Genomic DNA, 25,152 nt, shown 5'->3' on the forward strand with positions numbered 1-25,152 from the left:
ACATACTCTGGCATTGGCAATTCCAGGGGAAAGTAAGGCTTGACAGGAAGGATAGTTTAAACTTAAAATAAATGTTAGTTAAAATAAATATAAACCCTACAAAGTTATCAAATAAAAATTGCTATGTGACAAACTTGCAGATAGCAGATATTGGTTTGACAACGACGAATGTAGAATTTTCACTCAAGTTTCACGTTACGTTTGTGATTATTTAAGTTTGGATAATTGAAGAATTTCGTTTTACTAATAAATTTGTTAGTTATTCTTTACGTGGCATTTATCGAAATTGAATTTTTTTTCACGTGATTATGTCACAGAAAAGAATTAGAAAATTTGAGTTAGATTTTGCGACGGTAATTACTGCCCCGTAGGAGCTGAAGGTAGTACTTTAGTAGCCTAAGAAGTAGAACTGAAGGTTGCAGCTTAAAAAATTATGTATAATTCAATGTGTTGATAGAAGTTTCTTGCAAAATGCAAACTGGATACTATATTAAGCACGGATGATATACATTGCAGTTTGCTATCATTATATTTTAAGCAAAACTTAGCGAACTAAAACAGTTTTACAATGTACCACTTACCAATAATACAGGAAGAAAAGAGCACAAGGTATTGTCATAAACAGCTGCAAATAAAACCAATTTTTTAACCACCAGGCAATGAGGGGAAGCAATACATAGCCTATATGCCATCCAAAACCGTGAAGGAAAACGTAATATGCTCGGTACTGTGATCCAAGTGTTTCAATAACTGAAATGGAAATAATATTTATGATGTAAAAAAGGAAAAAAATATATGAGTATTCAACAGAAATTGTACAAGTCTAGTCTACAAGCACTTTGAAACCATTTCTGTAATTACACAGAAATTCGCTTACCCTCAGTTCGCTCGCTTAATCATGAATTCATAATTTCTAACGCTTAGTTAAACTCTCAGCGTATTCAGATAAATATTCGCACGCAATGAAATTATTTTCCTTGTAATAAATAGCGCTTTTCGTATATATTCTTTTCTAGAAAATATAAACATCCTAAATAGTTATGCTGCAGATGCGGAAACTCGGTGTGTATAAAATGTTTGAGGAGATGTGAAAATGATAGAATTGTAAGGATTATATTAATTTTATTAACAGTTAAATTTTAAGTTAAAGTTCCATTTCTGTCAAATTCTTAATTTCAACTTACTACTTCCGGCCAGAACGTAGTTTTAGAATCACGTCTGAATACATAATGAGGAAGAGCGGTATTTAACCGCGAAGATCTTTGGACTTAGGGAGAGAGAATCAGAGTTTCTGATTTACGCGCGTCTGCCTTTTGGCCACTCTCTCTCTCAAAGCTGTTATTACGCTCAACCGTACTCAGGCCCTTGATAAGCTTCGTAGTCAAATCAAGGGGCCAACTAGTCCAGAATCTTGATAGCTTCGGCTATATTTCTTTAGTTAATTTTAGTTTAATTCTTAGTCTCTTAAGTTCAAGCCCAAGTGCCAAGTTCAAGCCCAAGTTTGATTGTGCACTCCAAGACGGAGTTTTGTTAAATCTTATTGGAATAATAAAGGGTTAGTTACTCTTCCATCTTGTTGTTTCTTGTCACACGAACTTAAGCGATTATTCGCTTACTAGTTCTTAAGATTCGTCACTTTCTACAGTAACTGAGAATTACAATAGTGAAAAATCTTACAGAATTATGGAGTTAAAACACACTAATAATGGCATAAGAACACTGAATTGTAGTAAACGTCAAATTCTCATCAGGCCGATATAAAAGCCTACATTGTATGCAATTTAGAATATTAAATTAATATGCTTATATTGTTGTGTAGAAGATTCTGCCACAAAGTTCGTAACTGGTCAACTAATTTAATAACATTCAGATAAGGCTGAAATTCCCTTTCCAACGTGTGCCAGATTTGCTGTATTGGTGATAAAATGTTGAGGACTGGATAGTCTTGGAAATGTAATAAATATTCGCAGACATTGCTATGAAAGTAATGCAATATATGTTTGAGTGTTGTCTTATTGGTAAATGGCATATGAACAACTTTGAGAGCTTATTGTGTATGTCTGCAGAATGTCTTCAGATTACGTACAAGTATTCATAACGCCTTTCAAGATGACTAGAAAAGACAGAAAGTCCAAAGAGTATTTATCTAAATTCTCATATCAAATGTGTTGACCATGTACATCCTGGCAGCGTATGTGGGATCGGGGGGTTTCTCCTCACACATATACAGCTGTCATGAGAGAAGAGTGATTTTCATCGTTAAATAGAATATGCTTCTGCTCGGACCTGTTCATGATAATCAACCACTAATATAAATATTTATGCCTATGATGGAAGATCTGTAATAGCTGCTTTAATGGACAGCGATATTTCATCCCAGCTCCTTCCAAACGCTTCCGAAAGGTATCCTTTGATATTATAGGATGCAATGGAGGACAGCAAATGTAAAATAACGACGTCATTAATGAAGTCGTGGCTATTCTCCTAATTACATTATCCTGTCCACCATTTCTGTGTCTGAGGTTTCCTGAGCTCTGTATCGATTACATATGTCTTCTGTGACCCACTGTTCAAAAAATATTAGCAACCACAACATCGCTGTTATATATACACTGAAGTGACAAAAGTCATGGGATACCTCCTAATATTTTATCGGTCCTCCTTTTGCCCGGCGAAGTGCAGCAACTCGACGTGGCATAAACTCAACACGTCGTTGGAAGTCCCCTGCAGGAATATTGAGCCATGCTGCCTCTATAGACGTCCATAATTGTGAAAGTGTTGACGGTGCAGGGTTTTGGGCACGAACTGACCTCTCGATGATGTCCCATAAATGTTCGATGGGATTCATGTCGGACGATCTAGGTGACCAGATCATTCGCTGGAATTGTCCAGAATGTTCTTCTAACCAATCGCGAACAATTGTGGCCCGGTGACATGGCGCATTGTCATCCATAAAAATCCCATCGTTGTTTGAGTACGTGAAGTCCATGAATGGCTGTAAGTGATCTCCAAGTAGCTGAAGGTATCCATTTCCAGTCAATGATCGGTTCAGTTGCACCAGAGGACCAAGTCCATGCCATGTAAAAACAGCCCAGACCATTATGGAACCACCACCAGCTTGAACAGTGCCTTGCTGACAACTTGGGTCCATGGCTTCGTGTGGTCTGCGCCACACTCGAACCCCACCATCAGCTCTTAACAACTGAAATCGTGACTCATCTGACCAAGCCACGGTTTACCATTCGTTTAGGGACCAACCGATATGCCCACGAGAGTCGCTGCAGACGATGTCATGCTGTCAGTAAAGGCACTCGAGTCGGTCTTCTGCTGGCATAGCCCAGGGAAGACAAATTTCGCCGCACTGTCCTATCGGACACGTCACGCGTACGTCCCACATTGATTTCTGCGGTTATTTGACGCAGCGTTGCTTGTCTGTGAACATTGACAACTCTACGCAGACGTCGCTGGTCTCGGTCGTTAAGTGCAGGTGGTCGGCCACTGCGCTGTCCATGGTGGGATGTTATGCCTGAAATTAGATACTCTCGGCACAACACTCTTGACACTGTGGATCTCGGAATGTTGAATTTCCTTACGATATCAGAAATGGAATGACCCATGCGTCTAGCTCCAACTACCATTCCGCGTTCAAAGTCTCGTCGTATTAATTCTCGTCGTGCGGCCATAATCACGTCAAAGCCTCTTCACATGAACACAAATGAAAGCCCTGCCAAAGCACTTCGCATTTATACATTTTCTACGCGATACTACTGCCATCTGTATATTTGCATATTGCTATCCCATGACTTTTGTCACTTCAGTGTATAATACTGACAAGATAGCACCAGATATGTCTGCTGGACCAAGCCATTTCTTTGAGGATTATGATAAGATCTCCCTCTAAATCAAGCAATTATTCATATCGCAAATCGAACAGCCATGTCTGTGCACAACTTGCAATATTAAAGCAGAGAATCCACTTAACTTTGTTTGTGAAAGAAAACATCGGTCGTTTCAAATGTACCATAAAGTGCACAACTCATCCATATTTAAGAAATTCAGCTCTACAATATCTCCACTTGAAATTTTAGTCATTTGCATTGTACAGACATTAGGTTAATTGGAAAAGCCGGAGAGATGAAAAATTAGCAACGCCTTCGCCGGGAATCTAACCACGGACCTCTGGAATACCGGCTCAGCGTGCAGAACCGCTATACCACGAAGGCGGGAGAAATACCTTATATACTCTCTCTTTTAAAGGGCGACTGGGGTTTTTAGGGGACCCAATCGTCAAATTCTAGGTGGGAAGAATCATCATCCACCTCCCTTTTAGTTCGGGCACCACTGTAGAGACATTAGGTTAATTGGAAAAGCTGGAGAGATGAAAAATTAGTAATGCCTCCACCGGGAATCGAACCACGGACCTCTGGAATACCGGCCCAGCGTGCAGAACCACTACACCACGAAGGCACGCTAGGAAGGCGGGAGAAATAACTTATAGCATCACTCTTAAAACAATATTAGAATGCAGAGTTCACGGGTGCAGTGCATATTAATACAAGTGCTTACATATCTTTTTCAACAGAGTGAATTTTCTAAAGCTAGTGTTTGCAAAAGACAGGAATAATATGTTACACTTACGTCTGCATAAAATAATGTTGCGTTAAAAGCCATTCTAACCAAGTGCTAGCAAATATTATCTGAGAATCAACCACTTCGTATTCTTGAATGTCTTCTGATTTCTTTCTTAGATACAGTTTTATTTCTATTAAGAAGAAAATTATGAAACTATAGTTAAAAATTAAATAAATCATGAACTACACACTGGTGGTGCTGCAATGCTATTCCAGTTCAAAAATCCTGGTAAAGTTTTGGATGGTCATTCAATATATACACATTTAGATTCAAATCCTAGAAAATTAAACAGCTTGGCTATTAGAATGCGGATAATGTAAATTATTATATTAGTAGCGTTACACCCATCTGTGATTTAAACTTAACTCAACTACCTCAAGTTACCTAGGTCTTACTTCAATTCTTTGCGTGAGATTTCACCACGACCGTAGCTAAAGACTTCAAGCAAATAGAGTCTGTTTTAATTTTAAATTTACTTTACCTTATAAGGTATCTCTTCCGCCTTCTTAGCGTGCCTTCGTGGTGTAGTGGTCTGCACGCTGAGCGCGTATTCCAGAGGTACGTGGTTCGATTCCCGGCGAAGGCGTTGCTCATTTTTAAAGTGTCTTGCTTCGAAATACCTAATGTCTCTACAAACTGACCACTTATGAGACAAAAAATTAGAAGCAGCTGTAACAAAAGTTCTCCTTTTAATGGTTTTAATTACGATATCATAGTTCTTCTAACAAAGACTACAATTTTCTTGGATGACTGCTAACAGGGACTGAAAATTTTGAACTTAACAACCAAGTCCATCTTGAAACTCTAAATCTCGCACGAGGCGGCGGTTAATCGCCAAGTTACAAATTAAATAGCAGGCCTCCGGAGATGTAAAGCCAAACTCTCACACGCGGTTACGAGCTATTCTTCTAACTTTATATTAAAACTGCTTGCTACACAAATAAGCATAACTTTTAGAGCTAATGGATCTCTTGGCGAAATGAGGCAACAAGAAAGATGTAAATTAAACCATTTTTGTTAGTGAAACTCAAACATAATGCCACACTAGCAGAAGACAACAGCTATATTCGAACCTGTCAACCTAGCGTTTACCAGCATGAACAACTCGTGTATCTACCAAATCACGCCAAAGTCTCAAAGAAACAGCATAAAAACGCAGCCTGCAGGTATAAATAACGTTCTTCAGAATCTTAGCCTGGGTGCCAGTTTTTAGTACAACACGCCAACAAAACCAAATAATTGCATCAGGTATATTAAGTCAGTATAAATTGCGTAATAGATTTACAGCCTTGGAAATCAATACCTTTCCAGTTTTGCTTACATTCTTGCTTGAAATTTTAATTTCTTTGACAGCATGCAATAAGTAGCGGCTCCTTTTGTTACTTGATTCTGCTTTTTTCAGTGACCTTTATTAATTCTGCTATAGCTTCTCATAATATTGTTTTAAAATACACACTGGTGTGCAAAACTTAAGCAACAATGTAAATTTTAATCAGATAGCCAGGAAATTGTAGAAAAGGGGTTCTTGCGTTCAGTACAATGAACACACAATTCAGTAGAAAGGTCATGCGTATGCAAATGTCAAGGAAAAAAGGTCACAGGCCACGTGAGCGTACGCATAACGCGTACGGTTGACGCACTCAACTCGAGATTACCATAAAAGGAAGGATGGAGATGCAATTAAAGACATTCGCTGCAAGTACATGGAGTTCTTTCGTGAAATATTGGCTAGAAAAAATTATCTGGATGACTTCACACGTAGAAGAATGATCGAAAATCTGGAGTAGGGGGCGAAGTGTGACCAGTATAGCTGAAGAGTTCGGAATCAACAAAGTGGCGTTTCGCGCATTTAGAAAGCCTTCCATACCATAGATACAGCTGTCAGAAAGGTTGGTAGTGGCCGTCTCAGGAAAACAACTGCAGCAAATAACCGATATATAGTCTTGCAGACGAAAAGAGTCCGAAACCAGTCAGCAAGCGCCACAGCTCAACAACTGCGAACAGCAACGGGCGACAATTGCGTGGTTTACTGTGTCCAAACACCTTTACAAAAGTGGCCTATGCGTCTGCCGTTCTGAACGCAGCATCCCTTTGAAAGTTGGCCATTGGCATCACCGTTTACAGTGGTGCAAGGAGCGCAAACACTGGACATCTCATCAATGGAGTCGTACCCTCCTTACGGATGAGAATCGTTTTAGTGCCACAAGCGATTCTCAACACAAATTGATTTGGAGAGAGGTCGGGACACAGTTTAATCTCAGTAACATTACGGAAGAGACCGTTACGGTGTCCTGAAGATCTCGTCTGGAGAGGCATTATGCTGAACGTGCGGACGGAGCTCCACGTTTTCGACAGAAGTTCTGTAACCGGAGATCGCTATAGTCAGGAGGTGATCCTTCCCCGTGTGCGTCTGTTCCGAGGTGCCATTGTAGCAGACTTCGTTTTTATGGATGATAATGCACGGCCACACCGGACTCTTACTGTTCAGAAGCTACTGAAAAGTGAAGATATCCCTCGAATGGATTGGTCAGCGTGCTCCCTTGATTTAAACCCCATAGAACATGTGTGGGATGCTTTGGGAGACGCTTGTGGCACGATTACATCCTCCGGGGAACACTCAACAACTGAAACAGATGCTGATTGAGGAATGGGCACTCTTACCTCAAGATCTGTTGGAAAATCTGGTGCTGAGTATGGAGAGACCGTTCGAAGTAACCATTGCAGTAAGGGGAGGGCATATCCCATACTAAGGGACACCTGCTTGTTGTTCTTCCTCTTGTAGAGACAATCACGTGTAACGACACTATGAGTTCAATAAAGCCTGTTTTTGTTTGATTCCATACTGTATGCATTGTATTCATTTTTAAAGCAATTATGCTTTCGTCATCGTTTAAATACAAAATGCTGTCTCTTAATTCTGAATTTCATGTCTCTCAGATAATTTATAGTGAAGTTATGCCAAAAAGAACACCTGTTGCTTAAGTTTTGCACACCAGTGTATGTTTCCAAGTGCAGGCACGCAAAATTAAAATTTTCCATGATCATTTCTCGATTTCTAAAATAACAGTCTAGAGGTACTTTCCTCTAGTCTTATGGATTTACTTTCTTAATACTTTTCAAATCATAGATATCGTACTGCCAATTAAGAAATACTGTATCCGTGCTAATTTCGATAGCATCTTGCATCAAGAACTTTCTGAAAGCTCATTCAAGCTTTAAAAATGAACACTAAACGTTATTAATTGACTTAATACATCAGTGAATAGTTGACAAAACTCTTATGAACTTTAAATCATTTAAGAAGTAAATGATCATTTTTGTTTAATTATTCATACATATTTTATGTGATACTTTTACTGCGCATTTTTGTTTACTGGAATTTGTGGCAACCTATTGCATTTAAGTGCTTGTACTCGTATCATGTAACATGCTGTAGATCTCTTAATTCCGAAACGGCCGAAATTTCGGTTATAAAGATAACTGAATTAGAACCACATTTATGAACAGAATTTTTTGCCGAGACTTGGAGAAAAGTTTTGCCGCCAAGATGGTTACATCGCGGACGAAAACGTCGCGGAGAAAACAACGCAAGGCGAAAACGTCGTGATACAAAAGATCGTGGTAGAAAAGAATGCAAAGAGAAAACAATGCAATTCTAAAACATTGTTGTACAAAATATCGTGGTCGAAAATAAAGCGGTTCAAAAACTTCGCAGTTTAAAAATATCGTCGTCGAAAATATCTTGGTAAAAAATAAAGTACCTACAAATCATCGCATGACGATAACATGGTTCACATGCGTTTTTAGGTTTTAAAAGTTATAAATGCATGTTAGCATAATGATTTGGGAGCGCAAGAAGGAAAGACGGATTCTTTTACTTCCATATTTCATATTTTTGAATGACCTAGTAAATTGTTGAAAAAATAAGAAGGAAACCTAAGCATTTAAAAATTTAAAAATTAAAAATACGATATTAACGCAACTTATAAACTTGACAGAATTTTAAATTTACATAGTTAATTAACAAACGTCAATAATAAATTAACCTTTTATTATAAAGTTTTATTGATAAATTTTATAAAAAATACAGTCTAAAAATCCTTAGAAAGAGGAAGATAAATAACTGCATAGGGTTACCTCTATAAAAATTGCTTAGTTAAGTATCAAATTATTTTCTTTCACATTTGTTAATCTGATATTGTTTTAGTGAAAATTATATTTTGCTTTGTTTCCGTTTATTTTTAAAGTGCCGTTAACATTTCCATGTGTAGCGTGCAATCAATTTTTTCGATGTCGATATATGAGTTATGATAAAAGTCAGTTACATAATATGTCAGTATGGGATTTGAAAAGCGCATATGTTCGATGTTATTGTCAAACGATGATTTGTAGGTATTTTATATTTTACCACGATATTTTTGATGACGATGCTTTTAAACTGCGAAGTTTTTTAACCGCTTTATTTTCGACCATCATATTTTGTACCACGATGTTTTAAAACTGCGATGTTTTCTCTTTGCTTTATTTTTTCTGATGATGTTTCGTATCACGAAGTTTTCGCTTTGTTGTTTTCTCCTCGACGTTTTCAGCTGTAACTATCAATAACTGCCAGATTAAGTTTGAAAGAAAAATATCTTACATTTTGCCAAATGGCAGCAGACTTGAATGAAAAGTAAAACCAGATACTTAACGTGAATCTCAAAATCATATTTCGAGACTTTTAGTCTAAAGATTTAAAAGGAATAGAAAGCTAACTATTGAATGAATGAAATTCTGCATTAAGGTAAATTAGTCCGAATACATACGGAAGTATAAAGATGCTAGTTTAAAATATTTTCATTATATTATGAGTAATTTACCATGCATAATACTTTTGATGATCCATAATAATACTTTTTTAATAGTCATTGCAAAAGCTTACAAAAATCTGATTAACGCATTCTCAGTGCCAACTGAAGCGCAGAAGTAAAAAACCAACATTTGTTTCGGTTTAACGTACAATGAAATCTACTGTTAGCATTGACGAATTTTTAACGAGTTAGATGAGTAAGGCCTTTCTAGCATGTATTCTGAAAATGTACTTGCATATCTTCAGTTAATATTTTTAGAATGAAACTTATTTTGTGACTAACATCAAAAGCATTATTTGTAGTTATTTTTGCGAAAAACAAACTCTTCCTAAATGTACAAATTTATGAATATTTATTATCGATTAAATTTACACATATTTATAAAATTATTACAGAAAAAACGTAGCTACATTTAAAGTGTATTCGATCTTAAAAATTAGTTTATGTTTTACGCATTATATAAGTTACTTTAGCATGCTGTATTACTATTTAGATATAAATGGATGTAATTTCATAAGTTAAAATCTCGGCTCACATTGTCCATTATAAAATTCGTCAAAACTTTTTAATTTTTAAGCAAATAATTATGAAACTGAAGTTGAAATAAGACGGTCTCAAAGCGAAAGATTAGCAAGTGAACCCAACTACGCCATCAGTGTTTTCTTTCAGTTTCACAGTTTCAGCAGCGAGAAGCCTTAGCCCTGTTCAAGGATGCCAATGCAGGGGTGGCACAATTACCATCCTTACCACTGTAAGTCAATGGCAGTGCCTCTTGCAGGTAACATACGCGTTATCAGAGGACAAGCTGTGTGGTTAATGTGAGTATCTATCACTTCCTTATTTCAGTTTTTACATAACTTTTTTGCCTTCGAATTATATGAATAGTTCATCTAAATTTAAGCATTGCATACATAAATATTATAATTTTTTCGGACCCCTTTTTAACTACCATTACATTTATGCTAGATGTCCCCGTTTAACGCCTGTGCTCTATATTAGGGGAAAACATTTTTAAGCAAACGCAGAGCTTAGCAAAAAACAGAGTACAGGCGTTATCTTGATTTATTTTCTCAGCTTTTCTTTGGAAAGAGCAACAAAAATTACCTATTAAGTGCCAAATCCAATCGTTTGGCTTCAATTAGTACATATTTTCCTGTTGTACATAAAATGGAAAGCTTGTGCATCGATGGGATGCTAAAACAGACCATTTGCTTGCGTATTTACAGGGAAAGAAAGCAGATCAAACTATTGGACCTTGTTATGAATTGTCTGGAATGAAAAGTGCTATAAGAGCTAGCCTCTTTAGGTCACATAAACTAAATTAGATCCTACAAATGAACCTGGCGAATTCTCGCATAGATGTGAATTAAATACCAGCACAGAAGGTTGAAAATAACGCTTAATTAATTCAACTCAGAACAGAAAGACACGTAATTCGTACTTTACAATAACACCGACCACTTGCAGTGGAACTTAAACGTTATAACATAAATCAATTCAAGTCTAAATATAATAGTGCTGGATTAGTACGTTAAGTTGCGGCTAACTTAGGTTGACTGAACAAAACCTAACAGGCGTGACAATTATTCAAAATGGCCAAGGGCGTACTAGCGTAACAGCGAAATAAGCAACGAAACGTGCGCTGGCTAGTGAAAACATGCTCTGAATAAACTCAGAGATTCACGCGTTTAAATACTCATTTCACTTAACCTTAAATATACATCCTGGCGAGGAAATGCGAGGGAATGTGAGGAGTTCAGGAACGATAACAAATATTTGAATAAAATGTTAGTTAATTAAAGGGCATCCTACAGTACTTTATCATAAGCTATCTAAAAATGACTAACTTATTTGAATTGATAAAAAGCATTTGTAGTTTTGATCTCAAAATATTTCTTAGTTAAAAAGGAAAGGAATTCATTTATTAATCATTTATATATAATACTGTAGTGAGTACTTAATTTGCGTGAAAAATTATTAACAAAAATATTTATTTTTGCATTGAATTTAACAAATACAATAATATTCTCTCATTCATATACAGTTAATTTAAATTTTAAATTAAGAAAATTCAATTGAAAACAATTAAAAGATTAATCATTGTTACGACCTAATTTACAATATCATTTAAAATCAGAAAGCATATATAAATTAAATGAAAGCATATAAATACATGAAAAAATTATTTAATAATCCAAAAATTAATCCTTAAATTCTTTTTAAAGAATTTTTTCAGATTAATTTGCATAAAGTGAATAATTGTTGAGCCGGCAGGAGACATCTTTTCAAGGGGAAGTTGCCTCCAAACCTAACTATTCAATTACTCAACTCGTGTTTCGTCATCCATATAGGCATGGGTAAAGAATTATACAAAACCAAAAGTAGTGAATTGTTTAAATGAGAAATTTAACTATAAAAGAATTTTGAGAAATTTACTTAGTTAAAAGTGCATTGCTAAAGTAATTTAGAAACCTTTGTCTATACTGGTACTTCCCCGACACACTTTGTAAGGATCTTAAGTTTTACTAACGTTTATTTTATTTTAAATCTTTACTATCACTTCTTATTTTCTACTTCCGGCCAGAATTATAAGCGTTAACGTAATTATGCAAAGTTTGTCTGGCGAACGCCAAGTATTTAAGTTGTGGCTTTTTGCCAAGCGAGAGAGAGGAAGGAGTTAGCCGAAGCAGGCCGCTTACCTTAGAAGTTTTACTCAGTTGCTGGTTGCCTTCCAGGCCAGAGGTTTAATCCTCTTGATAATTTTAAACGTATTGTAGTGTTCACAGTTCTCTGTACTACATACGGCTTCCTATTAATATAAGGCCAATCTTCCACGTTTATTATTTCAAAGTGAAGAGTTTAGTTTTATTTTTATATTTTTACGTTTAGACCACAAGTAGTGGGTCTTTGTATTCCGAAGTACGGAAGTTATTGTAAATAGAGAAAAAATAAAGGGTTTTGTATACCCTTCTTGTGTATCCTGTCTACTTCCCACAGTTATTGAACATAGCTTTAGTAAGCTCTCTGTTCCGAGTCAGGTCCTTGCATGTTCCCGTAGAAAGTAAGACGGAACATTGAACCTGATAGTGGCGCCCAACGAAGAAGAATAACCATGGCCGAGTTTCAAGAAGAACCTGTGCTGCCTGCAGAAGCGGCTCAGAATCCAGAAATGCCAGCTGCCGCCCTGGAAGGATTTGGTTACATCGTCCAGACCATGCGCGCTTCGATGAAACCAGAAGCAACATTTAATGGAAACTCACCGGTAACCAGTTTTTTGGAAAACTTGGATGACCACTTCATGCTCTACCCCGTGCACGAATTTCAAAAAGTTACCTTAGCTACCAGCGCTTTGAGGGGCCAAGCGCTTAACTGGTTCAAATGTATAGGCAGAAGTCTCTTGGGTCAAGCAGGAAGTCCCACCTATACTTACGAGAATTTCAAGACTGCCCTAGTAAAAGCCTTCCCTGTTGTAAGGGATAGTGCGAAATTAGAAACGGAACTTTTCAGTATATATCAGCAAAGAATCAAAAACCTCTCAAGCTTTATTTTAAGAAAAATTCACGTCTTCAAACTCTTGTATGGAAACCGTCCGGATCCTGAGATAATTCAAGTGATTTTGCCGAGGTTACTGCCCCAAGTGCAAGACTTTATTGAATTAAGAAATCCGACTACACTGGAAAAGTTATTTGAGCTAGCAATCCAGTTTGAAAGTAGAAGAACGGCGGGCATTGAAAGAAGACGCCAATATCAACAGCGAAACCAATTTGGTGCGCCAAGATTACAGCAAACTCAAGAACACGGCTACGGAAGCAAAGCGAATCAGTGGGCAAGGAAACCCGAGCATTCAAAAACAGCCGGCGAACGTCGACAGTTCAATAGCAATCCAGGAAAAAAGTCTCAAGGCCAGTGGAAAAAGAAGGAAAGCACGGAAATGAAAAATAATTTAAACTAAAACGGATTTCTGCTGACGGGAGGGTGCGGAAATCCGAAGGCCACGAAAACCCCTCTTCCTTCAAGTTAAATACAGTAATGGTGAAAAATTTGACTCTTCCGAAGATTGAAGTGTTGGTGAATAATATCCCAGCCACCGAACTCCTGGATACAGGCGCGCAGTGTTCCTGTGTGGCAGAAGATTTTTTTAGGAAGTATTTTCGGAAATACCGCATATATAATTCGGATAATACGACAGTGTTAGCGGCGCAAGGAGAAAAATGTAAGTGTATAGGTAAATTACCGCTGTATGTCCGTATCAAGGACGAACAAGTAAAGGTTATGTTTTTTATAGTAAAGAATCTGCAAGCACATATTATTTTAGGAATAGATTTTCTTTCAGAGGCACAAGCAACACTAGATTTTAATGAAGCGTCCCTTAAGCTGACAATGAAACCAGTTCGTGGAGAAAAGGCTGAACCGCCGATGTTAAATCTTGACCACCTGCCTAATGACGAGCAAGGAAGAATCCGACAAGTGGTAAGTGAATTTGCTTCGTTATTTAGTGATATTCCAGGATTTACTCAGGTTACTAACCATAGTATTGACACCGGAGATTCAATGCCAGTTCGCCACAAAGCATACCGGTATGATAAGAATAAGGAAAAAATTATAGAATGGCATATCACCGATATGCTACGTAAAAAGACCATAACGCCCATCTCAAGTAGTTATGCTAGCCCGGTGGTTTTATGTAAGAAAAATAATGACTATCCTTTGACACATCCAAAAAGGTGGAGATTCGCAATTGACTACCGTAAATTAAACTCCATAACTAAATATCCGGTATATCCGTTACCTATTATTGAAGAAATTCTAAGGAACATAACTTTTACCAAATATATGACTACTTTAGACTTAACGACTGGTTATTTTCAAATAGGGTTTAAACCGGAAGATGTGCCTAAGACAGCTTTTATGACCAAGTCTGGCACTTATGCATTTTTGCGTATGCCGTTTGGCCTTTCAGGGGCGCCGGCAACATTTCAGCGATGTATGGACATTGTGTTAAGACCTGTTCTTGGAAAGTCCACATTTATCTATTTAGACGATATCATTATTACTAGTGATAATCTCGACCAACATGTACAGGATTTAAGACAGGTGTTTTCTTTATTAAATGATGCCGGTCTAAAAGTTAATGTCGAAAAGTGCAAATTTGCAGCCCCTGAATTAAAATATTTAGGTTACAAAATATCTCAGAAGGGAATAGAGACAGACGAATCATAAATAATCGCTGTACAAAAGTATCCGACTCCAAACACGGCGAAGAAGCTCTCTTCTTTTCTAGGACTTTGTTCATATTATAGGTCCATTATAAAAGATTTTGCAGCTATTGCCGAGCCATTGTTAAAATTAAAAAGGAAAAAGGCAAGATTCTCGTGGACGGCCGAAACCAATAGTGCTTTCGAAAAATTAAAACAAGCATTAACGCAAGCCCCTGTGTTGAAATTTCCTGAAAAGGATGAGAATTTAGAAATTTCAGCGGATGCTTCGAATTATGCGGTAGGAGCGGTACTTTCGCAAAATCAGCAGCCCGTGGCATTTTTTAGCCGAACTTTAAATCAAACACAAAGAAACTATTCCGCGACCGAGAGAGAGGCACTTGCAGTTCTGTTAGCAGTGCAAAAGTTCCGAGTCTATTTTGGAAAGGCGCCAATAACAGTGTACTCTGATCATGCGGCGGTAACTAGATTGTCCTCAGGGAAAAACTTATCCCCAAGGTTAATAAGATGGGCACTCAAGCTACAAGAATATAATCTGGTAATCAAGCATACCCCCGGAAAGGAAAATATCGTAGCAGATGCCCTATCCAGAATTAAAATAGATGAACAAGGTAATACTGTAAAGGTGGCAATGCTCACAGCATGTACAATAAATTCCCGAGAAACTGTAATAACCGAACTGGGTAAGGATCCTGAGTTTGGAAGCATTTATGAGTATTTAAAGGATCCTGAAAATTTTAGCCACCAAGATATTGTGGCGATAAGAAATAGGGCGGCCCATTACGAACTAATAGATGGTCTATTATTCTATACAAAAACTACGAATTCCAACAACGAATTTCGACCTGTTATCCCAGCTAGTCTTAGATTAAATATCATGCAGGAGCTCCATGACAGCCCTTTAGCTTCTCATGCTGGTATTCGAAAAACTATCCAACGCGTACGCGAGGCAGTCTATTTTCCTGAACTGCAAAAGTTAACAAGGGCGTATGTCCAGTCCTGCCCAACATGTCAAGCAGTTAATTATATTAATTTCCGCCCGGCCGGGTTTCTAAATAGTATTAAATCCGAATTTCCAAATGAAATAATTGGCATCGATTTATTGGGCTCTTTCCCAAAAAGTCAGTTAAATAAAAGTCGGTATCTCCTTGTTATGGTTGATCATTTTAGTAAGTGGACCGAAATTGTTCCCTTAAAACGAGCCTCCGCGAAATTAGTTACTGATTCTATTTTAAATAAATATATTTTAAAATACGGGGCGCCCCTAAAAGTTATATCGGATAATGGTCCTCAATTTGTAAGTAATGTATTTGAAGACATGTGCCAAAAACTGGGCATACGTCATTTAAAAATGGTCCCGTATCGGCCGCAATCAAATATAGCGGAACGGGTCAATAGAAATATAGTGAAAATTATCCGTAGTTATGTTAAAAATTTTCATAAAAGCTGGGATAACTATGTCAATGAATTTGCTTTCGCCCTTAGGACCGCAAAACATGATACAACGGGCAAAACTCCTGCTGAGTTATTTTTAGGCAGAAAGATTATAACGCCGTTAGATAAATTATTTTATGTGCAACAAAGATCCCCAGAATTTAAAATGGGTGATATAGAAAAACTAATTAAAGAAGCAAAAAAGAATACGGAAGTAGCACAGAGAAAACAAAAGCTATATTATGACTTGAAACGACGGGGAGTAACTTATAAAGTAGGGAATGAAGTATTAAAAATTAAGCATTCACTTTCTTCAGCACCAGAAGATAAAACAGCCAAATTTTTTCCACGACTTGAAGGACCATATGTCATAGAAAAAATAACTCACGCTGTAGTAGTGTTAAAAGATAGAAATGGTGAAACCTGCTCCGCAAACATTGATCAAATCAAACCCTACTATGATCGTAATAAAATGCAAATATTTACAGATCTTTTGCAGGATCCGGCACGGCAGACACCGCAGGCACAAGCTCCAGAGGTGGAACAACGACAAGTACAAGGGCAAGCCATTAAGAGGCAGGAGCAAGTGAAAAGAAAGTTTCCCTGCGGGAAAAGTGAAGGTAACAAGAAAAAGAAGCCGTTCCACCGTCCAGAAAAGAGAGCTCACGAACACCCCCAGAATGAAAAAGGGAGAAGGACGACGAATGCAAAGAGAGCCAGGAGAAATGACGGCAACTATAACCCGGCTCTAAAACGGAAGATCTACTCATCCGACAGGACTCTCCGCAGCAAATGTCGCCGAACTGCGGAAGGGCCACCAGCGGCGGAGGAAAAGTTACAAGGAAAATTTGAACGGCCAGCAACGAGGTCCAAACAGGAACACGAAAGAAGTTTCCCGGTTCCGCCAAGATCAGCTGCCATCAAACGACCAAGACCACAGGCAGAGGCGAAAAAGAAGGTATTCAAGGGTGACCGAACTGGAAAAAAAAGAAAGCATCTAAAGGAAGGCACTGAAGGGCGAGCCCGCACACGAAGGAGGATAAATTAAACAACAATCTACGCTACTTTCCAAGACTGGGCTCAGAAAAGAATGTCCGAATATCACAAAGATAAGTAAAATTTTATGTTACTTTGCAAACATAAGTTAATCTTTCATTCTTACTGCAAGTGGCAGATTTCAAGAAGTTTTACCTCACGCGAGGTCTACCTTTATCGCCAAAAGGGCGAGAAATGAGTTGTTACCGATTTTGGTATTATGTTTTTCAATTACTCGCGTGTAAAACTAAAGTTGATGTATAATAGCGATGTGTAAAGACTTAAATATTGTAAAAGTTATTGTATAAATTTTATTTAAAACATTCTGGCAAGAAAGAAGTTTTAGTCTGAAAGACTTTTTGAAATGTAGTATTTCAATGTAGAAAAATTGGCACTTGCTTTGAAAAGAATAGAAGTTAACAATGTACTACTAATGTATGTTGTCAAATGCGTAAAATTAACGGCATGTTAATATGTTCTTATATACAATGTGAACTGTTATTTCAAATGTTAAGAAATACCGTGATATGGTAAAAGTGAAAGTAATGTTAAAATTTTTTTTATTCGTGTGACTGTAAAAAGACTAAATCATGGTGAATATGTGTTAAAGGTTGAATGAATGTAGTTAGGCTCTCTGACGCTACACTTCAGAGTTAGCCACTTTCAGAATAGTACCTCAGGGTTTAGAGTTGAAGTTAGGGTGTGTTACGAGGTCTTGGTATGTTGAATGTTTAACACGTTAGTGCTTTGATTGTAGGAGGAAGTGTTGAACACATAGACATAAACACATTCGTGTTTGGTGTTCTTTTACAACACATGTCAGAGAGCACGGTGAGAGATAATTAAAATAGTCATGAATGAAATAAGAATGTTAAGAGAAATATAATTATACATGTTACTTGCCATTTCATTGTGTAACATTTCATTAAACTAGTTTTCCTTCCAGATCTCTGCAAGGAACCAGATTTGAATAAAAGCTCCTGTTTAGATGCAGTACAGATGAAAAAATTGCGTGTCCTGGGAGCTGCTATTGTAAAAACAAATTTCTTTCTTTTAAATTTCTAGTTTCTAGCGAAAAATGTTTGTAAAAGATTGGCCTCGCGTTAGATTCTAGAGCTAAAAGTTTTCAACAAGGTCGTTTTAGACCTCAGTTTCAAACTAATTAACTCTGGCGGGAAGTATGTAAGGATCTTAAGTTTTACTAACGTTTATTTTATTTTAAATCTTTACTATCACTTCTTATTTTCTACTTCTGGCCACAATTATAAGCGTTAACGTAATTATGCAAAGTTTGTCTGGCGAACGCCAAGTATTTAAGTTGTGGCTTTTTGCCAAGCGAGAGAGAGGAAGGAGTTAGCGGAAGCAGGCCGCTTACCTTAGAAGTTTTACTCAGTTGCTGGTTGCCTTCCAGGCCAGAGGTTTAATCCTCTTGATAATTTTAAACGTATTGTAGTGTTCACAGTTCTCTGTACTACATACGGCTTCCTGTTAATATAAGGCCAATCTTCGACGTTTATTATTTCAAAGTGAAGAGTTTAGTTTTACTTTTATATTTTTAAGTTTAGACCACAAGTAGTGGGTCTTTGTATTCCGAAGTACGGAAGTTATTGTAAATAGAGAAAAATAAAGGGTTTTGTATACCCTTCTTGTGTATCCTGTCTACTTCCCACAGTTATTGAACATAGCTTTAGTAAGCTCTCTGTTCCGAGTCAGGTCCTTGCATGTTCCCGAAGAAAGTAAGACGGAACATTGAACCTGATAACTTATGCACATAAACCAAGATAAACTAAATAAACATTTTAAACGTTTTAAAAAATGAAAAATAAATACAATCTATAAAAATAATACAAAAAAAGGCAAGTAAGTAGTAAGTCTTTATTTAACTTATCTTGTAACAACATATTTTTGTACGCTGGAGAGTGGAGTAGCACTTGCTGAAAAATGGTAGGTTGAGCAGTTTGTCGCTGCTGTGTAAATTGAGGGCGCTTTTACTATGTAAAATTGAGTAGTGTAAAGCTGCTACCTGTGTGATATTGTAAAAATACTGTTTCAAACTCTAAAGTATTGTAAAAGTATATTCTGTGTGAAAAAAAAATGTTGCTAACTGCAATAGGATTGTAAAAATGTAAGTTATACGGTATTTTCCTGGCCTTCTTGGTATGCCTTCGTGGTGTGGTGGTCTGCAAGCTGGGCGCGTATTTCCAGAGGTCCGCGATTCGATTCCTGGCGAAGGCGTTGCATATTTTTCATATCTCCTGCTTCCAAAAATATCCTAATATCTCTACAAAGTAATGAGTAAAAAATGATGTTCTGAGGGGAAAATGATGTTAATGTTCCTGGAAATGTTTCCAAATTTTGAAATAAAGTTCGAAGAAGTTTAAAAAACTGAATTGAAAAAATTGATTTTTTTGATAATTTTTTGGAAGAAATTTTTTGAATTTAAGTAATTTATTAAAACTGAAGTTCAACAATAGTTAAACCAAAACTTTAACTAAATACTGGCCAAAGGTAAAGAAAATTAGAAAAAGATAAAAATCTTCACTCAATTCGGGCTATAATTGAGACTGACTTACATTGAGCCTACTTTTGGCTATCATTGAGCCTGATAGAGTACATACAGATTTCATTTATTCATTATTATTAACAAAAGTAATTGTTTTAGTATAATGAGTTCATGGATATTCATCTTTCATTAAATTCGTTTAGGAATTCATGTAGAACATTATACATATTAGTAGATTGCAATAATAAATACACCTGATGCAAGTGCAATTAGGTAAAGTTTGGTATTCAGCGATATGTTAAACTCTGTATTAAAATCAGCAACGTAACACTGAAAATAGTTTTCAGCAATCCATATTACTTAAATAAGAGAACAACCGTGTTTCAAATTCTATGCTTATAGCTACGTGTAGAAGCGTTTAGAGCTTTCGGAAGATAGGAATGTTAAAATCAACTGTGTCCTCGCTTGGCTTCGAGATACGGATTTTCGAGTTCCCAATGGGACGTGCTAACTACTTACGCTATTTTGATTTGCACTGGGGCAAAAGCTAACTCCTTATTTCCTCTTTTTCTTAAAGTGTGTCTTAGAAGTGGCGCAAGAGCCACTTGGCTAAATCCAAGTGGTAAAAGGATAACTTGCTCCATATGTTAGCTCGGGCGCCACTGCAGAGATTATAGGTTCTTCGAAGTCAGAAGTATAAGGGATGAGCTGTATTTTTCATAAGATGTGAGCTACAGATTTTCCAAATACTAGCTAGAGGCACTGATTACTTCTGCATGAAAGCCACATGGGGCAAATAAGATAATGCTTTACATTATTATTTAAACAATGATCTCATGCTGATCACGGTACTTTTGATTTTTTATTTTCATTTATTAGATTGCTGAAATTTCCTTTGTTTTTCGTGAGTATAAAGTTGTAGGAGTAGAGGAAAGGAGTAGAGGAAGATGCAAATGACAACTCAATAAAATTTACCTTAGATTAAATTCATTTAAATAGAACATTTGAACATTTTAAACATTAATTACCAATTAAATTTTAGTTGTAAACTTTAAACAAGGTAAAATTATAAGCTTAAATTATAATTTTCTGAAGTTAAAGTCTGAGATTTGAATGCAGGACTGATTCTATTGGATAGATAATTTTATCAACAGAATTATCTGTCATATAACTCTAATTTAAAAACAAGACTGGAATCATTTGACTAATTTTTCTAATTGAGGTCTGATAGAATGAGCTTTTCATACCAGTATGACACACACACACACACATCTGAATCCTTATCATCCAAATAGGTATAAAGATTAATTAGAGAAACTGAATTAATTCTTTACAAATGGTGTTTAGTCAGTAAATGAACTACAGTCATACTTACAAAGCACATAAATAACAAGACCAATTCCAGCGTGTCCAAATGCTATAAAAAACCTAAAAATTGTGAACACGAGGAATGAGTTTGCAAATGCTGCAGCCATTCCAGCTACAAGAAGTATCACGATATTCAACATCATAGTAGGATGACGTCCATACCTAAATTGAACACAAAATGTTTTAAATATACATTGTTCAGGCTATTTAAAAACTAAAATAAAAATTGAATAATATTAGGCAGGGAAAGCGTTAATGTAATACTTATGTACCTTAAATAAAGTATTAGATAACATGGTATTGTGACCTGTTTCACATTCATGCATATAGCATGGCATGATACGCCGCAGTGTTTCTGAAGTGTTTTAAGACTGAATATTTTCAACCATTCACACTGAAGCTGCTAATTGATAACTAGTGTCAAAAACTACTTATACACCTCAACATTCATTCTTTAATATACCGAAAAGAAATTTTAATGAAATCCTTTTTTTTTTTTTTTTTTTTTTTTTTTTTTTTTTGATTTCATGCAACAATTATATGTAGTTAGTGGATGGCAGTGAAAAACAAGAAAGGTTTCTTCAAACAATATAACTATCGGCAAGAAACATATGGCTAGCAAACATGCAACTGCTTTCTTGATTTTATGATTTTAAGACCCAGCTTTTGGGATTATGGACTAGTTTCTATTCTCTAAAATAAAACCTCCCCTTAAAGGGCACCATTTCTTGACAAGATCTGAGATATTCCGAAAACCATAGGGACGACAGTATTTTCAGAGTTGATTTCTAAAGAGGAATTCAGAAGCTTCATTGGAACCGGTGACAATATTGCTTTCTTTGCATCTCGTATTTCTTCTTTTCTCTTATTTTCTTTTAAGAATGTAATCCTAAGATTTTATAAAAGCGTTATGTGCTTCTGTACGAATTTAATCTTTAATACTAAATTTCAAAAATATACTCAGAACTTTCTTTTAATTAATCATTTCGACATTTTACAGATTATTTAGTGTGCACTGAGATGGGCGGCAAAATTCTATCTACGCCACAGGTTGTATTCGACCATTAAAAGAATTTCAAGAAGCAGCAGAAGTCACCTTAGGTATGACGTATGTAAATAAAACTATTTAATTATTAATTTTATAATTATGATTATCTCCTAGGAAAGGAAATGTAAAACTATTGCAAACTGGAAATTAGGAAATGTTAATACTTCTGATTATGTTAAACTATTAAAAAATTATAATAAACTTAAAAGAAGATTACAGTTTTTAATCTAAAACTGCAAGTAAATTACTGCTGATTTCCCGGTAAAGGGCTGATTTATCAAGGGGAATTAAACCTCCTAAAAAAATCCGCAATAATTTGGATATGATCGTGTTTTGTCGCTTTCGTATTTTTTAATGAATCCTTTTAATTGCGAAAAACTAATATATAAAATTTGTACTTAAATGAATAATTAATCATTTTCAAACATGAAGGTAAATCTTCAACTACAACAAAAAAGAACATATTTAAACCAAAAAAAAGTTTGCTATAAAAACTGACGGGAAATGTAGAAATATTAATGCATATAAAACCAACGTATCCCTTATATCAATACGTCAAATCAGGTAGTCGTATATTTTTATACTCCATTACATCAGTCACTGACCCTTGCAATAAAATCTATGCAGTAAATATAGTGTGTCATATAAAATGACTGATCGATCTTCAGATGACTGCATATAAGATGACTGCATATAAGTTTATTTACCCAGAATGACAAGAGATGCACGCAATGAGAGTAAAATGTCCAAAGTTGTTTAATAAGTTATACGTGCCATGAGTAGCGGCAAGACCATTATCAAATTCTTATCATATTTCTTGCAGCAATATTAATATGCTTATTGCGGTAACAAAGTAGACTTTGAGATCATATAAACTTTTGGTTAAAAGTAGCTCAAGCACATTATCTAGTAAAATAAAATAATTCCATGGTGTCAGATTTCACTTCCAAACTGGTCGGATGTGGAGATACAAGGATCACTTCCTAGACGTAGTATCAGTCAGTCCGCTTTTGATTCGGCTTTTATTGATCCAGCTTCGAGGGAGTATTTCGTTAGTAAAACACGTGTTCGCAAAACTTAAAAATTTAGAGCATGGATTTCGGTATCATGGCACTGATTTTATTGCTTATTAAAAATGGATTTATAATCGCTATTGAGGTAAATAAAGACTTCCATTCTTACGTTAATTAAAACTAAAAATAAGTTTTTAAAAAATCTTTCTTAGAAGGCCATCTGTTTCTAGACGGTTTGCTTGTTAGGGGAAGATCTTGAAATTAGTTTTTTATCGCCTTCTACCAAATTGATTCCTTGAAATTTTACATAAATACATACTTTCGTTGACAACTTAATATTCCAAATTATTTTTATTAGTTAAAATTAATTAAATTCCAAATCAATTGAAAGTATTGTTGAATTAAGGTAAATTTTGCTTTCGTTAAGGTAATGTTAAAGTTACGTATTATTTCAAAAATATACTCAGAACTTTCTTTTAATTAATCATTTCGACATTTTACAGATTATTTAGTGTGCACTGAGATGGGCGGCAAAATTCTATCTACGCCACAGGTTGTATTCGACCATTAAAAGAATTTCAAGAAGCAGCAGAAGTCACCTTAGGTATGACGTATGTAAATAAAACTATTTAATTATTAATTTTATAATTATGATTATCTCCTAGGAAAGGAAATGTAAAACTATTGCAAACTGGAAATTAGGAAATGTTAATACTTCTGATTATGTTAAACTATTAAAAAATTATAATAAACTTAAAAGAAGATTACAGTTTTTAATCTAAAACTGCAAGTAAATTACTGCTGATTTCCCGGTAAAGGGCTGATTTATCAAGGGGAATTAAACCTCCTAAAAAAATCCGCAATAATTTGGATATGATCGTGTTTTGTCGCTTTCGTATTTTTTAATGAATCCTTTTAATTGCGAAAAACTAATATATAAAATTTGTACTTAAATGAATAATTAATCATTTTTAAACATGAAGGTAAATCTTCAACTACAACAAAAAAGAACATATTTAAACCAAAAAAAAGTTTGCTATAAAAACTGACGGGAAATGTAGAAATATTAATGCATATAAAACCAACGTAAGGCTACTATATAATTTAAACTATTATATAATTATAATGTTTTATTTACCTACATATACAAAATTGCAATTATATTAAATAGTGTTCCATATCTCTTTTACAATTTTGGTTTTAAATACGCACTTATAAATAGCCCCGTGATAAATTCTTAGCTAAATATTGCTAAGAATATTATGAATCTTTAATATAAAGAGTTATCTAATTAAAAACCTAAAAAAAATATTTTCTACTTTTTATGCGTTATACAAAACCGTATAACGTACAAAGTTTTTATATATTCCATACATAAAATGACTCTTCAAAGACAATCAGCTTCAGTATTCGAAAATAGTTTGCATAACAAGTTTAGAATATGAATGGGCGATTATCTTATAAAGTTCTAAAATATGAAGCATAGATGGATAGAAAATTATATTTAAGTTTCGGTTTACTTAATTATGGCAAAGCACTCGAGGGTTAGGTACAAAGAAGATTTAAGATTTGTAGAAGATTTATGATTGAAGATATAAGATGATTTATGATTTGTATTATACATAAAAATGAAAACCATTCGGTGGAAATTAAATATTCTTGGGCAACTAGGAAAAGAAGAATTATAAGAAATTGATAGAGAGGTAACATATCTAGGATAAATAACAATTTATTTAGAAACATCACAGGCATGTTACAAAAAGCATGTTATCCTTGTAAAAATGCATTGAATACATAAAATATGTGAATATCAGTGGCATATAAGCAAACATTTTACATCGTTACATATAGCCAAGAATATTATGATAGTTGCAATTATTATTTGAATTTTTTATATATTTAATATATGAGACATATTCTTAAAAATTCGGTGTCAGTAGTTGAAGTCATTATGCAAAAATTAAATGAATAAATAAATGGGCATATTTTAAATTTTAATATCATAAAAGAAACTGGATTAGTGTGTATAAAATTGTGTTTATAATTACATTAT

General features: G+C 35.3%; 1 protein-coding gene across 4 annotated transcripts in view; it reads right to left on the minus strand.

Annotated features, from left to right (window-relative positions):
* LOC118186380 (organic cation transporter protein-like) overlaps positions 1-25,152 on the minus strand; it is a 237,290-nt gene that overhangs the window by 55,471 nt on the left and 156,667 nt on the right. For all 4 annotated transcript variants that reach the window (XM_085809366.1, XM_035356458.2, XM_035356460.1 and 1 more), the window contains exons 4-5: positions 21,046-21,200; positions 582-750 (exon numbers count right to left, since the gene is read on the minus strand). In XM_085809366.1, coding sequence (XP_085665492.1) covers positions 582-750; positions 21,046-21,200 — 324 coding nt within the window. The remainder of the gene's footprint in view (positions 1-581; positions 751-21,045; positions 21,201-25,152) is intronic.

Source organism: Stegodyphus dumicola, chromosome X2 (assembly GCF_044657685.1).
Source record: "Stegodyphus dumicola isolate Sdum_Otavi_A_Nest chromosome X2, ASM4465768v1".
Classification (NCBI taxonomy): domain Eukaryota; kingdom Metazoa; phylum Arthropoda; class Arachnida; order Araneae; family Eresidae; genus Stegodyphus; species Stegodyphus dumicola.